This window comes from Ursus arctos, unplaced genomic scaffold (genome assembly GCF_023065955.2).
Source record: "Ursus arctos isolate Adak ecotype North America unplaced genomic scaffold, UrsArc2.0 scaffold_23, whole genome shotgun sequence".
Classification (NCBI taxonomy): Eukaryota; Metazoa; Chordata; class Mammalia; order Carnivora; family Ursidae; genus Ursus; species Ursus arctos.
In genome coordinates, this window is record NW_026622908.1 from 31,434,870 (window position 1) to 31,449,804 (window position 14,935).

The window sequence follows — 14,935 nt, forward strand, 5'->3', positions numbered from 1 at the left end:
AACATACTCCTAAACATCTAGTGGGTCAAAGAAGAAATCATAAGAGAAAAATTAGGATGACTGGGCACAAAGCCATCTATAGCCCAGGACACTCAACCAGGCCCCAATGACCTGTGGCAAGGAGCAAGAAAATCCTGACACTTGCCATTGATTTTAATCAAAACACTAAATTAAGTACATTAGGCCCACATCTGCTGGGAACAGATGCTCATTAGGATGAAAGTCAAAAAGATTAGGCACTACATATAACTAATACCCTACATTACCCAGGTCTCTATCCCTCAGAAGTTTTTTGTTCTTCTAGTAATTACCAGGAAGATGTCAAATGCCAAGGCTTCTCATTTCACTTTTATTAGGCCTCAAACATGCAGAAAAATATTGTAAGCTTACCAACCTTTTGGCAGATACCCCCTACTTGAACTCAGGCAAAACACGGCACAGAAGATTATGAGTCAGGCAGACAGACCTGCTTTAAAGTTCTAGGTCTGCCTCTCACTGTGTTATATTGGGCAAGTGACCTAACTTCTCTGAATGTCAGTTTTCTTGCCTGTAGAATGGAAATGCGCGATCTACTTCACAGGATTGCCATTAGTGATTATAGGCGGTAATATATGCGAAAGCACTTAGGATAGCACGTGGCTTATAGTAGGCAGTCATTAACTTTATGTCCTTTATTATCAGTGGCTGTTACTGCACAGAGCTAGAGCTGTCTAGTAAAAAGTCAGCAGGGGGAGCTCCCCAGGCTTGTGTGTGTTTCCTCAGAAATATACCTGGTAGAGATGCAGTAGCTTTAAATTTACTTACATTTCTTTATAGGTTCAGAATTTGTGTTGTTAAAGAAGGGGCATGGCATGGGTTGATGGGTGCCTAGAGACTACCAGGAACCTACAGAATTGTGGGGAAGGCCCAAGATAAAGAGGAAGAGATGAAAATTAGCAATCAAAACACTTCTCTGTAGTAGCTTCTGTTTTCTATTATCACTCTCATGCTCATGTGGGAGGAAGTGGGCAGAATGGATCTTAATTTTCTGCAAATCCATTTTTTGTTGATGACTCTGAATGGCTTTGGCTACGGTCCACTGGAGACTCATTTGCCACCATAGTACTGGTCACAACTCCAAAAACTGCAGGTGTGTGTATACTTCACCCCTGCAAAAAGGAATTCACCTTTCAAAGTGTTTAGCTTTGGGGCACCTAGGTGGCTCAGTTGGTTAAGCATCTGCCTTTGGCTCAGGTCATGATCCCTGGGTCCTGGGATCGAGCCCTGCATCAAGCTCCTTGCTCAGTGGGGAAAGAGCCTACTTCTCCCTCTGCCCCTCTCTCTGCTCATGCTTTCTCTCTCTCGCTCTCAAATAAATAAATAAATAAAATCTTTATTTTAAATATATTTACATATATTTTATATATATATATTTATATATATATATATATTTATATATTTAAAAAAAGAAACAAAAAACAAAGGGTTTGGCTTTATGTTTGGAGCTAAGAACCAAACAGCCAGATTGAAGTATGGTCAAACATCTAGACTTTGAGCTATAGGAGGACAGGAATCATGCGTCTTACTCACTTTGGTAGCCTAGAACAGTGCCTGCCACATAGCTACAGAATAAGTACCTGTTGACTATAATTGTTTTGAGACCATCACCACCTCATTCCAATCACACAATGAAACTGCCTTTCCAGGAAAACTGGGAGTGCTTACTGCTAACAGGCTAATTTGTCTTTCACTCCAAGAGCCGTTATTACAGGAACTCTATTACATGATCACAGTAAGTTTAATAAAAAGCAAAAATCTGCATCCATGAGGGCTAGAAGGCTCAAAAAAAGGGCTACTACATAATGATTTTCCTCAGCAAGCACCACTGGGTCATAAAAGGCTATGTCTAGAAATCACTTAAAACAGAGGAATTAGGGGTGCCTGGATGGCTCAGTCGGTTAAGCGTTTGCCTTTGGTTCAGCTCATGATCCCAGGGTCCTGGGATACAGTGCCGCATGGAGCTCCTTGCTCAGCAGGGAGCCTATTCTCCCTCTGCCTGCCGCTTCCTCTGCTTGTGTGCTCGATCCCTCTCTCTCTGACAAATAAAAATCTTTTTAAAAAATAATAAAAAATACATACATACATACATAAAACAGAGGAATTAATGAAATTAAGAAAAGCCCTGGAAATCAGCCAAGTTCCCTGGGAGCTCTTATCTTCTTCTAGATCAAGGTCCTAGAAGAAGCATGCTATTTTGATGCTTTGTCCTTTAAAATAACTGTAGGGAGGCAGACTAAGAAGCTTTGGCGTCCCTTGGGGCGCCTGGGTGGCACAGCGGTTAAGCGTCTGCCTTCGGCTCAGGGCGTGATCCCGGCGTTACGGGATCGAGCCCCACGTCAGGCTCCTCCACTATGAGCCTGCTTCTTCCTCTCCCACTCCCCCTGCTTGTGTTCCCTCTCTCGCTGGCTGTCTCTATCTCTGTCAAATAAATAAATAAATAAATCTTTAAAAAAAAAAAAAAAAGAAGCTTTGGCGTCCCACTGCCTGGTTCTGTTCTGGCTCCTCAACTTCTAGCTGTATCACTCTGGGCAAGTTAGCCTTCTGGGCTTTAGTTTCCTCCACTGTTAATTAGGTAATAGCAGGATTATTGCAAGAAAGAAATGAAATGTAACTGGAAAAGTATTTAAAATACTCTCTAGTATACAGCAAGTGCTCAATAAATGTTAGGCTTTTTTTTTTTTTTTTTTGGTTGTAGCCATTATTCTTGGAATTTTCTCAAGAGACGAATAAAAGTAATACAGCTATCAAGAGAATCTGGAGGGACATCCAAACACAGGCACCCTCCCCCACTTCTTGAAAGTTTGTGTTACACCACTTTACTTTTACAAAAGACCTACATTAGTACCTTGTTTTCGCTAACTGAAGGAAATCTGAAGAGGATTTTCACTCTTATGAAGAAAGGCGAAAAGTGAAAATAGCGTTCAGCGTTTGCTTTACAGTGAGCTGTTACAGAGGCAGCGTGCGCTCTGAGCATCAAGCTGCCATAGCTTTGAACTGTGTATGTGAGCACGTCCGTGCTTTATCTCAATTTATTTTGTGCAAGCAATATGTGTCCTAAGGTATCAGAAAAGTCTAAGAGAGGTTATTTTTGGGGTTTGGGTATACTAAAAAAATTTTCCATATAAATTAATGGTAATTGCTTCTTCGCTTTGTGTCATTTTGGCTTGCAAGAGGTTTTGTAGGAACACTCCACTTTTGGACAGCAGAGAAAACCTGTATCTATAAATGATGAGGGCCTTTATGAAAAGACCAATAGGTTCTCTGTAACATGTATCTTGAGAAAACAGAAGAAACTGGTTTAACTGTGAATGGAAACCATCTGCTAATCTAATTCAAGAGTGAGGTTCCTGAGAATCTAGATTTCCCTCCCCTTGAGATACTTAGCATTCTTTGTTAGAGAACTTTTCTCAGTAGAGCTCACATCTGTTAACAACTGCCTTCTGGAACACAACCCCTATATTCAAAAGTATCCATAAGTGAAAGTGGGCCATTTGGGGGTCAGACCTCTGGGCATAAAGTAGCAAACAGGAAATGGCAGTCGAGTTCTTAAATCTAAGGAAGAAATAAACATAGAGCTATTCCCAAGGAATTTCTCAAGGAAACAGAGATTTTTCTAGCAGTAGAGGAAGAGGAGGTGCTGTGTGGGGTGATGGAGGCAAATGTCTGGAACAAAGGGTGGAGAAGAGCTCTGTAGTATTGCCTGGCAGCAAGTGATTATCTGCCAGTGAGGAGCTTCCACATGCCATCAGCCAAGCCATACATAAAGACCAAGCATGGAGAGGCACCAAGGCATGGTGTCTGTTTACCCACTAGGGCCAGAGGCCCTCAGACAAGGTTGTCAGGGGACCAGATGTAGTCTGCTCCCCCGCCAAAGCTGGGCCGACAAAGAGTCTGGTGGCTAGCAGAGAAACCACTGAGGTCTCTAGGTCTTCTAGGCCTTGACACTGAGTAAAGATAGTCCTACCTAGGGGAGGCCAGAGACCCTGTGGCCTTCCAGCTGTCATGACAGCTTGGTTAGAAATCACATTCTCCCAGGCTGACAGTGTTACTGCCTCACCCAGATCCCTTCCTACCTTTAACCACCACATGGCCCAGATTTTCCGAAACATAATTTCTTTAAGAAATTTTTAATAGATGCTTACTAAAGACACACCTAAATGTGGACTGATTTTTATACCTCTTATGCCTTCACATACATAAATTTAGAGGTTGGCATGGAGGTGAGGGGGAAGCAGAGGAAAGAATGTGATGGGGAAATAACCTTTGTCAGATAAAAACCAGAATTCTGCTTTGTTTCTTTCTCTAGACACTGCCCAGAAGCAGCAGCACATACCGCATCTGAAAGCCTGGTCACACCATGTAGCTTAGGCCAAAAACATTGGTCACTAAGCAATTCAGCCACCATAAAAACTGCCTCAGCTGGGCCTGTCCACCCCATTTTCTGTTTCTGAGGTTTCTAAGCGAGCCCTACGGGTCTTTCTCCTCCTCCTCCTTCCCTGGAAGATTCCACATTGCCTGGAAACTCCATCTACTGGCAGATGAGCGAAGGGTTGAAGAGGTGTGCATTAAGCTCCTAATTAAATCATAGGATCTGGTTCATGAGTATCTCACCAACCAAAACATGAACAAGACACCTTTATCATTCAATTAAAAGCATAGCTAGAATCTAATTGCTGGATTAAGAAACAAAGAGTTTAAACAATTAAAAAAAAGAAAAGGATGTTTGAAGGAAGTGGGAATGGGTGAGATAAACAGCTTTGCTCCATTCTAGTTTCCTGACTTGAAGTAAGGAACTGGGTACAAGACCTCAAAACAGAGTTTTCAGCCAGATGCCAAGATATCACCACATCAACATAGGTAAAGGAGGGGAAACCTTTATCTGGCTCTCTGCCCATTCAACTTTTCAAAATCCAAAGAAACATTTCCTTACCTGCCAGGACCCTGTTAACAGAAGAGTGAGTAGCCAAGCCAGGCTGTCCACGTTCATGAAAAATCCCCGCATAAGGCAAGTACTCAGGCAGCAAGAAACGCCTACAAGAAGGAACCACATATGAAAAATCTATGAAAGACTACCTAAAAACAAACGAGATATACTATCCGCCAACCCCCAACAATCAAGGCTAAGGGATCCACTAAACTCAGGAATCCACAGAAGCCCAGGACATTGTAAAAATTCCTAGAATTTGGCTTTCCACAGACTTGTATCTCCTTCCTGATCTTTCTTCTGCAGTTTCGCAGGGTTTCTAATCTTGAATATGATACTCCCCAGGCCACTTTTCGATCTCTCTTCATTGTGGCCAATCAGCTCCTGTCAAGTCTTTAGGTGGCAGGGCTGGATTACAGGCTCACTAGGAAATAATTCCAGATATGGAATCCAAAGTCCAGAAAGTAGGTTTAAAAACGAAATTCCAGGCTCTCATAAAGGCTGACTACCTAGTTCTTACCTTGGAACGAAGCGTCCAAGTGAAGGTGCAGACATCCGGGCATTGCGTGGAGCTCGGTGCCTGGATCTGTCACCATTGTCCCTGGAGAAAACAAAAAGACTACATATAAGAGAGTCACTAAAGCAGAACCAGCCATCAGCCCAAAAGACAAACATCCCCCAAATAAAATTTCTACACTGAGGTGAATATCCCAGAGAAGTTAGTCATCCGGTTACTTACTAATTTGGATGGCACATTAATATACTACATTTCTGGAGTACCTCAACTAAAAGATTTATGAGCATTTTCTTTCTTTCTTTTTTTTAAGATTTTATTTATTTATTTGACAGAGAGAGAGAGCACAAGCAGAGGGAGCAGCAGAGGGAGAGGGAGAAGCAGGCTCCCCACTGAGCGAGAGCCTGATGCAGGACTCGATCCCAGAGCCCTGGGATCATGACCTGAGCCGAAGGCAGACACTTCACCAACTGAGCCACCCAGGCACCTTATGAGCATTTTCTGATGGTTCAGTAACAAGGAGGATGATTTTTCATGAGTTAAGGTGATCTCTGAACCCTGCAGCATCTGAAACTGGAGTCAAGTTTGGATCTTCCAAGGGACCTGGAATGGAAATATATAAACTTCTCTTTCTAGATTGAAAGATACAGAGAAACTTTGGCTTTGGGGAATCCTGAAGGAAGAAAAAAATTCCCCCATCAATTTCATTCAGCAAATGGTTATCTCTAAATGAGTCTGTTTAGGTCTTTGACGTGGAAAAAACAAATCACTCATGAAAAGTGAAACAAAAACAACACAAGAAAAAGACCAGGCAGTCTCCCTTTTTTAGAGACTGCAAAATTGGCAAGGATGAAGAGTATTAGACAATGCAATCCCAAGCATTTGAGTAAAAAGAAAAAAGTTTAGGTGTTTTCTTTATGGTCTGTCAAAGCAAGAGTAATAACCATCATTTATTAAATATCTATTAAGTTCTAATATAAAGATTATTAATATGTTTCCTATTTAATCCTTCTAACTATCCCATGAGGTATCAGCAGCTTTGTTTTACAGATATGGAAACTAAGGACCAGAAAGGCAAATGCCCAAGATCACACAACTAGTAAGTGGCTGAGGCAGGATTTAAGGCATATCTATCTGATTCTGAAGCCCTAGCTCTTTCCACTATACTTCACTGCCTCCTACAAGAAGACAGGGACTTCACGTGGCTTAGTTTCTAATACATCAAAGGAACAAAAAGCCAAAGGGCACCGGCGGGACAGTGCAGTTAATTAGCTGCTTAACCAACTCTACAAAATAAATGAACCTCTGAAAGCTTGATTTGGTATTTTTGCTGAATTCTCCCTTTGGATTATCTTCAACTTAATGAGACCATCTTTGAACTGGCCCTGGAACCAAAGTTAAGACAATACTTTAGTTTTCAAATGGACCACTGGGAGCTTTACAAGCCAGAAATGAAAGCCTAGGAAGGTTTTTGTATCTTGGTGGGATTGGATGCTGAGCATTAACAGAGAAATCAATATCAGAGATATTGGAAGCTGATCCATTAAAAGTCAGTACTTGCTCTTTATTTTCCCAAAAGAGAAGGCATACTACTCTTTTCCTTAACATATCATATCCCCTTGTCTTGAAACTCTACAGATGAAGGGAGAGGCAATTTGAGAGACAGAGAGAGAGAAACACAGAGAGAGAGAGAGAGAGAGAGAGAGAGAGAGGAGAGACCATATGGAAAGTAAAAAGATTATTTAAAAAAACAATGAAATCAGAAGTTCCTGACCAGTAGACTACAGCTCTGGGGAGTCCAGCCCCATGCATACAGGAAAAGGTGAATATCAAACAAGTAAGACAGTTCTCAAATTAAGCATATTATTATTTTTCAAATATATGTAGCTTCAAATTTTGATCAAAGTACCAATTAACTTTAAAGTACAAATGAGGGGCGCCTGGGTGGCTCAGTCAGTTGAGTGTCCAACTCTTGATTGCAGCTCAGGTCATGATCTCAAGGTCGTGAGCTCAAGCCCAGAGTCAGGCTCCCAGCTCAGTGGGGAGTCTGCTTGAGATTCCCGTATTCTCTGTCTCCCTCTCCCTCTACCCGTCCCCAAGCTCACTCGTGTTCACTCTCTCTCTCAAATAATTAGATCTTTAAAAAAAAGTACAAATGAATTCTTGATAGCGTTTCATAACAGCATATTTTACTTATCAATGGGCACTAAAAGTATAATTACCATGAGTAAAGTTGGAAAACACTTTGAAGTTAAAAAGGGTCCTAAGTCTCAAAAAGGTCAGAAACTAAATCAGAGAAAGGAGCACCACGGGATAAATGCGAGTGCTTCCTCCATAGCTCTGAGAGAGAACTGGCCTTCCCAAATCAGTCACACTGTGGAGCTGACAACTGGCTTCTGCAAAGTCCAAAGATCCCTCTCCCCCTGGACAACAAACAGTACTCTATCTGGTGTCAGCAGGGCTGAAGAGCAGGGAAGGAGAAGCCAGTGCACTAGACCACACTGATCAGCAGTTGCCAGCGCTCAAAGATGGCACAGGGCTTGGTGAAAGGACACAGGGAGACAATTTAGAAAAATGGACAAACACATCAGGGCTGGGGGAAATCTGGGCTCCTTCAACATAACTCACAAGCCTCTTTTCATTGTTATTAAAACCCAACAACTCCTTCCTTCCTTTTTTCTTTTTTTTTTTTTTTTGAGAGAGAGAGTGCACAAGCAGGGGTGGGGTAGGAGAGAGGAAGAGAGAGAATCTTCAGCAGGCTCTACACTCAGCACAGAGCCCAACTCAGGGCTTGATCTCATGACCCTGAGATCATGACCTGAGCCTAAATCAAGAGTCATATGCTTAACCGACTGAGCCATCCAAGCATACCCAATCAACTCCTTTCTGATTCAGTTGCTCCTTCCATTTGAAAAAGGGGGGGGGGGACACAAAACATGGCCAGAGATAATGGCTTTATAGTATTCAGAGATTACTGCAGGATATATAGGAAAATAAAATGAGATCAGCTGGCTCAGACACAAACAAAGTCTCAGACTGATGGTCACATTTGGCAACATGAAAGACATTATATATGAGAGGAGATCTATCTGCTGGTCCACAGCTTAACATCCTGACAAATGATGGAGAAGTAGGAGCTAAATGGCATCTCAATAAAATGTAGAGAAGACTTCAAATTAAAAGCATTGAGAACTCTAGCACAGAAGGAGAGGAATAAGAGCACGGGCCTCAGAACCATTAGAAAACTGTGGAACGTGGTGAACACACAGTGAGAGGAGAGAACAACAAAGAACATCTAGGAGAAAACAGCTCAAACACTGTTCCAGGAAAAACCCTGAAAACAGGAATGGGAAAGGTGGCAAAGGCCAGAATGTTTAACCGCAGGACAAGGGAGGCAAGAGGAGGGATAAAGGCTCTGCGCATTAGTACTGATCACAAAAATCCCTGACTAAAGGCAAGGCTCCAAGTGAACTAGAGGTGAAAAGAACAACTCATGACCCTAGATTCTGTAGTCTAGAAAGAAAGGAGGATTCAGAAGTAAGGAGTTCGGCCGAGGAAACCAATTTCAGTGCATAGCACATCTGCAGCAGGGATGGGAAACGGGAGAGGGGGACAGGGAGGAGTGCTAAGAGTTCCAAGAAAACGGCAAAGGACTTAAAAGTACTTAAAATAATGCTGCATTTACAAAGCCGCACAGACTCTGCCACTCACTTCAGTGCTGACAGAAGATCAGTGTGAGGCGAGGCTGCACAGGCCGGACGAGGCCACGTGAGTGAGGCGGAGACTGACTGTGAGTGCACCAGAGGCTATCTACCAGATGGACAGGGGTAAAGGCAGACCCAGACAGACCGTTCACCCTAGGGACGGTGGAAGGTGCTACGTACTGGGGCCTAACGGAACACGGCCCGCATGTGCCCTCTCCCAAGGACTTGGGGAAAAAAAGCAAACAAACCACGTCAGTAAGGAACAGACTATGCAAGTATGCTGGTACTGCTCCTCCCTCACAGGAGGACTCTTGGTCACCAGAATGCTTTTCAGGGAAACACCAGAGAAATCCTCATCAATTTCATCAGCCAGAAGCTGCCTTTAAGCCAGCAGGACAGAAGCTGGCGGAGTTATTAATGGCTTTCCCAGTTGTTGAATTCTGTGCATCTCTGATTAACTCTCAGAGGGGTATTTGGGAAGGAGAGGGGGAAGAAAATAAGATTTTCTTGTAAAAGATTTTATAAGGAAAAAAATACCCTTCAAACAATAAGGCATCCAAGACAAATGCCAAATACAAGAAAACGCATCTCTGGAACAAGGAAGAGGTGCACAGCAGCAACTCTTGCTAAATGCCTGGGATTAATTGCCTCAGAGAGAGGCTATAATTTAAAGGAATGAAAAACACACCTACAGATTGCTGTCTGAATCCTGACCAGACAGGCAGGTTGTCATTACTCCTCATGACAAACGGCTCTGACTCCGGCCTTTATAAATGAAGCTCTTGCAGCAAAAAGCTCAAAAGGCCATTGTCCTCTTGACAATACACAGTTGACTTTGCTGAAAATTAGACTATTAAAAAAATAAGTGTTTTCCTATGCTCTTCTGTTTTTACTCAATCTCCAGACAAGACAAGGCCTAGCTGGGTATTCCTGTCCCTGGATGGCAAAAGTCCCTTCCTTACCCGGGTGCTCTTAGTAAGAAACCGAAGGCTCTGTCTCTCCTGCCAAGGGCTGTGCACACATGTAAGGGCTTAGATTTCTGAGAGGAAGGCACAGGGTCCATGGGTATCATTTACAGGGGATACCTAAGAGCACACGTCTCTTGGAACTGTGGAGCCTTAACTTTTTCCCTAAGGAAAAAGATAATTACCATTTACAAATTCCTCTCCTCCCTTATCCTACCTTTAATTTCACCTGCATACATTCCATATTGCTATTGTACATTTTATGTTAAAAATACCAATCTATATCTCTAAGTGGTTATGTCCTCCTTTCCCCCTTATTTCTTTCCTTCTGTGTTTTCCCATGCTATACCCAAGTACAATCCATACATATTCCCTTTTCTTTCTCTTCTAGCATTCCTCATAATAAATATTCGTATGTATGCTACTTGCCCAGAAAGAATGCTAATTCTGAAGTTGCCAAGCAGTAGTCTGTATTTCTAAGCAATAGGCTCAAAATCCTCAGGAAAGAACTAGAATTCAGGTAGGCATATATTTTAGAAATATGGTGGGGCTCTCCAGGTGCCAGATATCCTGTTCCTAATCCTCAGGAAGTCTCCTCACTTCTCTGAGACTTTTCATTATTCTGCCTCTGCTGAACACAAGGGAAGTTCATCTAAGGTAGTCAGCTCCCACAAAGAGCTGAGCGCTTCAGGGTTAAACTTCAGAGATTATCCCCTCGGATTTTACAGATCAGACACTGAGGCCTACAGTGGGAAAGGGACTTGCCCAAAATCAAATGACAAATTTGGCTCAGCCAAAACCAGAACCCAGGGCAATTCTCTAAACAAGAGTTCTCAGGCTATGGGGGCAGCAGGCACTGACAAGTGATCCCAGTTCCCACCACAGCTGTTCCAGGAGTCACTTGCTGTTTTACCAACTTAGTTCAAAACTGGCTCAAGTAGGAGTTGAAAAGGACTCGGGCAACATTTCATTTGGAGAAGGAAGTGAGACAGCTGAGCTCTCACAGCTCACTTCCCAGGAACGTTCACAAACTGGCTCCACTTTTAGAAAACACCGGGCCTCTTACGCCCAACACGTAACGCCCAGTCCTCGAATGTCTTCTCCTGTATTTCACCCACTGCTTCCTAACTGGTTTTCCTGCATCCCTCCATATATCTGCCACTTTAGGTCACCCTAACTAATGCGTCAAAGGTAGCTGCCTCAAATAGGTCTTCAGTAACGGCTGCCCCCAGGTAAGAATAAAGTCCAAGCTTTTCAGCCAGGCATTCCAGGCCCTCAGTTCAGGCCTTTCGGCTCTTCTCTTTTGGATTACAAACACTGTAGCTCTAGCCACAGATTTATTGAGGGTCCCCCAAACAAACCCTGTAAATCTTCTGTCTCTGGGCTTTTGCTTAAGCTATTCCCTTTCAATTTCCTAGAATCTCCTTCCCCACCTTCATCCTCCACATCAATTCATCAAAGTCCTATGCAGTCTGTCCACACAGCTAAAACCCAGGGAGCCTCCTCACATCTCCCCAAATACTCTCTTCCCTTCAGAGAATGCTGCTCTGTATTTTAGTCCTACTTTATTACAGTCTGTCTTGTTAGTTATTATGTAAAAATCTGCTCATGTTATTTCATAGCCTAAAACTCTTCAATGACTTCCTTCACCTACAAGATAAAGTTCACCTCATTTGCAAGGTACACAAGACTCGCCAAAGATCTGGTGACACCCTAACTCTCGGGACTCATCTCCTGCCACATATCTTGAACTTTACGGTCTAGCCAAACTTATCAACAAGGAGATTTCTAAAATATTCCACACTATTTCATGTTTCTATGAATATGCATTTATTTGTCTTTCTCCCAAGTATACCTAGGAGTGACAGTCCTATTTTAAGACATATAACTTTCTCTTTTATAAACCCACCTTATAAAAAAACAATCAACCACTATGAAAATCAAGTAAGTGAAATTATTTAAAACTCTCTGATAAAAAGGAAGAGAACAGTTTCTTATCTCATCCTACTTTAGGAACTACTTCTATTCTTCTATGCCTGATTCCCAACTGTTCTAGCAGGTTCCAGTCTATAAAGAGAATAACTTTAAAGTGTGTTTCCTTAGAATTTCTCTTGTATTTCTAATATCAAAGAGTCTATGGTTTGTAAGTCAAAGAAAGGAACAAAGGCAACTCCTCTTCAAAATGAGGTAGACAAGAACACTCTCTAAAGATTTATCCTTCCCTTTCTTGGCTACAAGAAATTATTAGTAGTCACTGACTCCCACAGGAGTCTTGGAAATTCTGGGCACAGAAGAGAGAGCAGGAGCAAGTACTACCAAGGACACGTAGCTTCACTCTACCAGAATTCCTAGCCACGAGAACTTGAAGCAAATATATGAGTCTCACAAAGCTACCAGGATTTCACCTATACGCAGATGATAACAATAGTATTATTCGGTTTTAACATATTTTCTTTGCCATGGCTCAACTAAATTTCAGTTACAGCAAAAGGGCAGGTGAAGAATATTAAATTCTGAACTAAAGGCAAGCAACTTCTTACGCCAGCCCAAACAGACGGCAGAGCTGAGTGACAGCCTTGAGAACCCTTAGCTACATCACATACCAAAAAGGCCTTTTAACAACTTCCTTCCCAGAAGGTGTCTAGCATGGGGACCATAAAAGGAGAAGCTCTTTCTGCATGAGGCTGTGTACGTGTATGTGGTTAAATCTGTCACAACACTTCATGCCAAACTAAGGAACCAGAACCCGTCTCTGGCACCTAGAAATGACTGTCATACAGTGAAACGTTTTTGCCTGTTTGGTCACAATATACATTTCTGGGTAAAAATTCAAACACAACCAGATAAATTAGAAGAATGAACAAAACAAAAAACAGACCTAAAGTGACTGCATGTTAAGGCTGAAAGACTAGAAATCTCACTGAGATGTTTTTCCAAAGTCAGCCCAGTGTCACAACGGTAAATGAAGAGCTTGCTCTCTTCTGTGCTAGCAACAATTTTAAGAAGTGAATATAATTCCCCTCTGGCTGGTATATATGGGGGAGATATTTGTGACTGATCCAATCTGAAGTTTCTCTAGTTCTGTCATTGACTCAGGGTATTCTTTGCCTTGGAAGGCAAAGCAGTTACAAAAAGACACAAGGAGGGCAGGAATAAGCTGGGGATGATTCTGGGATTATAATTACATTTAGAATAAGAGACAACGTGAGGAAGGGGGTGAGGATAACAGGAACAACAGACACATACGACCTCTCGTGCAGGCCTCCGCAACTACTGGGACACGGCACTTAACCACTGTGCTTCAGGAAAGCCTCCCTCTCTTTCCAAAAGGACGGTGAAAATTAAAACGGCATTTTTCCTTACGCTTATTTGTTTTCTACATTCTAGCAGGTGGTCTGGGCTCAAAAACAGGCAGACAGCAATGTCAGGGGCAGCCACACCTTTACCCTGCTTGTGAACATCTTTACGCAAAGACAGATGCTGAAAGCTTCAGGACACACCTTCTGACAGCGGGTTTCTGGATGTCCTGTTTGTGCATTTTGATAAACACAGGGACCCTGCAGTGTCAATCCTGGCCACAGACAGAGATGAATGGCAGGAGAAGACGCCTGCCTGGGTAGATGGTCATTAATCCAGACCACAAAAGAACAGAAAGTTTAACCTGATGCTGACCAAACGTCAAAGCTATCCTTCCCTAGAGATAAATCTAGATAGTCTTCTTCCACGGCAAATTCAGGGAGCAAGAGCTCAAATGTGGTTCTACATCATTTATAAGGTTTTTATTTTATTTATTTATTTTGAAAGATCTATCTATTTATTTGAGAGTGAGAGAGAGTGCATGCAGGGGGGTGGGGGGCAGAGGGTGACAGAGTCTCAAGCAAACTCCCCGCTGAATGCAGAGCCTGCCATGGAGCTTGATCTCAAGACCTGAGATCATGACCTGAGCCGAAATCAAGAGTCAGATGCTTAACCAACTGAGGCACCCAGGCACCACCATTTTTAAAGGTTTTTAAATCTGCAGGACAGGGACGCCTGGGTGGCTCAGTTGGTTAAGCGTCTGCCTTTGGCTCGGGTCGTGAACCCAGGGTTCTGGGATCGAGCCCCACATCAGGCTCCCTACTCAGCGGGGAGTCTGCTTCTCCCTCTCCCTCTACTGCTCCTCCTGATTGTGCTCTCTCACTCTGTCAAATAAATAAATAAAATCTTTTTCTAAACCAATCAATCAATCTGCAAGACAATTAAAGCCAGATACTAAATATGTTTGCTCCTGTTCTCGAATCTCAGACATGTCTAATTTTGGTCGTCTCTGTATCCTCATTAAAAAAAAATACTATAATGGAGTAAATATCTCATTAGGATATTATAAGGATTAAAAAAGATTTTAAATATATATATAAAGTATATTAATATATACAAATGTTTTGTATGTTATAAATTAGTATATATATTAAAAATATTATAGCTGATCTCTTTCATTCATAAATGATGGAGAAGAACCAAAAAAGATGGGATCTGGCAACTCTATACACCTGGACGGGCAAGATAGAGAATGGCAAAATGATCCCCGGCTTAGCAAATGGGAAGAGATCTGAAGAAGTCGAAGGCATCCTGCCTGTTAAAGGCAGGAGCATGATGTACTATGAAGGCGAGGACACCAGTAGAACAGTCTCTCTTAATGGTACCCTAAGTGTTAAGAGGATTCCAGGCCCTGTCTAACTTACTTGCTTCTCTGTACCTGAAAGAGCTATAAATTATGACTGTACAAGCTTCTGACTTTCCTTCTAGTTAT

At 42.4% G+C, this 14,935-nt stretch overlaps 1 protein-coding gene across 25 annotated transcripts in view; it reads right to left on the bottom strand.

Moving 5' to 3' along the window:
- Positions 1–14,935, bottom strand: part of AMBRA1 (autophagy and beclin 1 regulator 1) — a 164,589-nt gene that overhangs the window by 82,084 nt on the left and 67,570 nt on the right. For all 25 annotated transcript variants that reach the window (XM_044388992.3, XM_048213998.2, XM_026512015.4 and 22 more), the window contains 2 exons: positions 5,484–5,564; positions 4,970–5,070 (listed from right to left, as the gene is read on the bottom strand). In XM_044388992.3, coding sequence (XP_044244927.1) covers positions 4,970–5,070; positions 5,484–5,564 — 182 coding nt within the window. The remainder of the gene's footprint in view (positions 1–4,969; positions 5,071–5,483; positions 5,565–14,935) is intronic.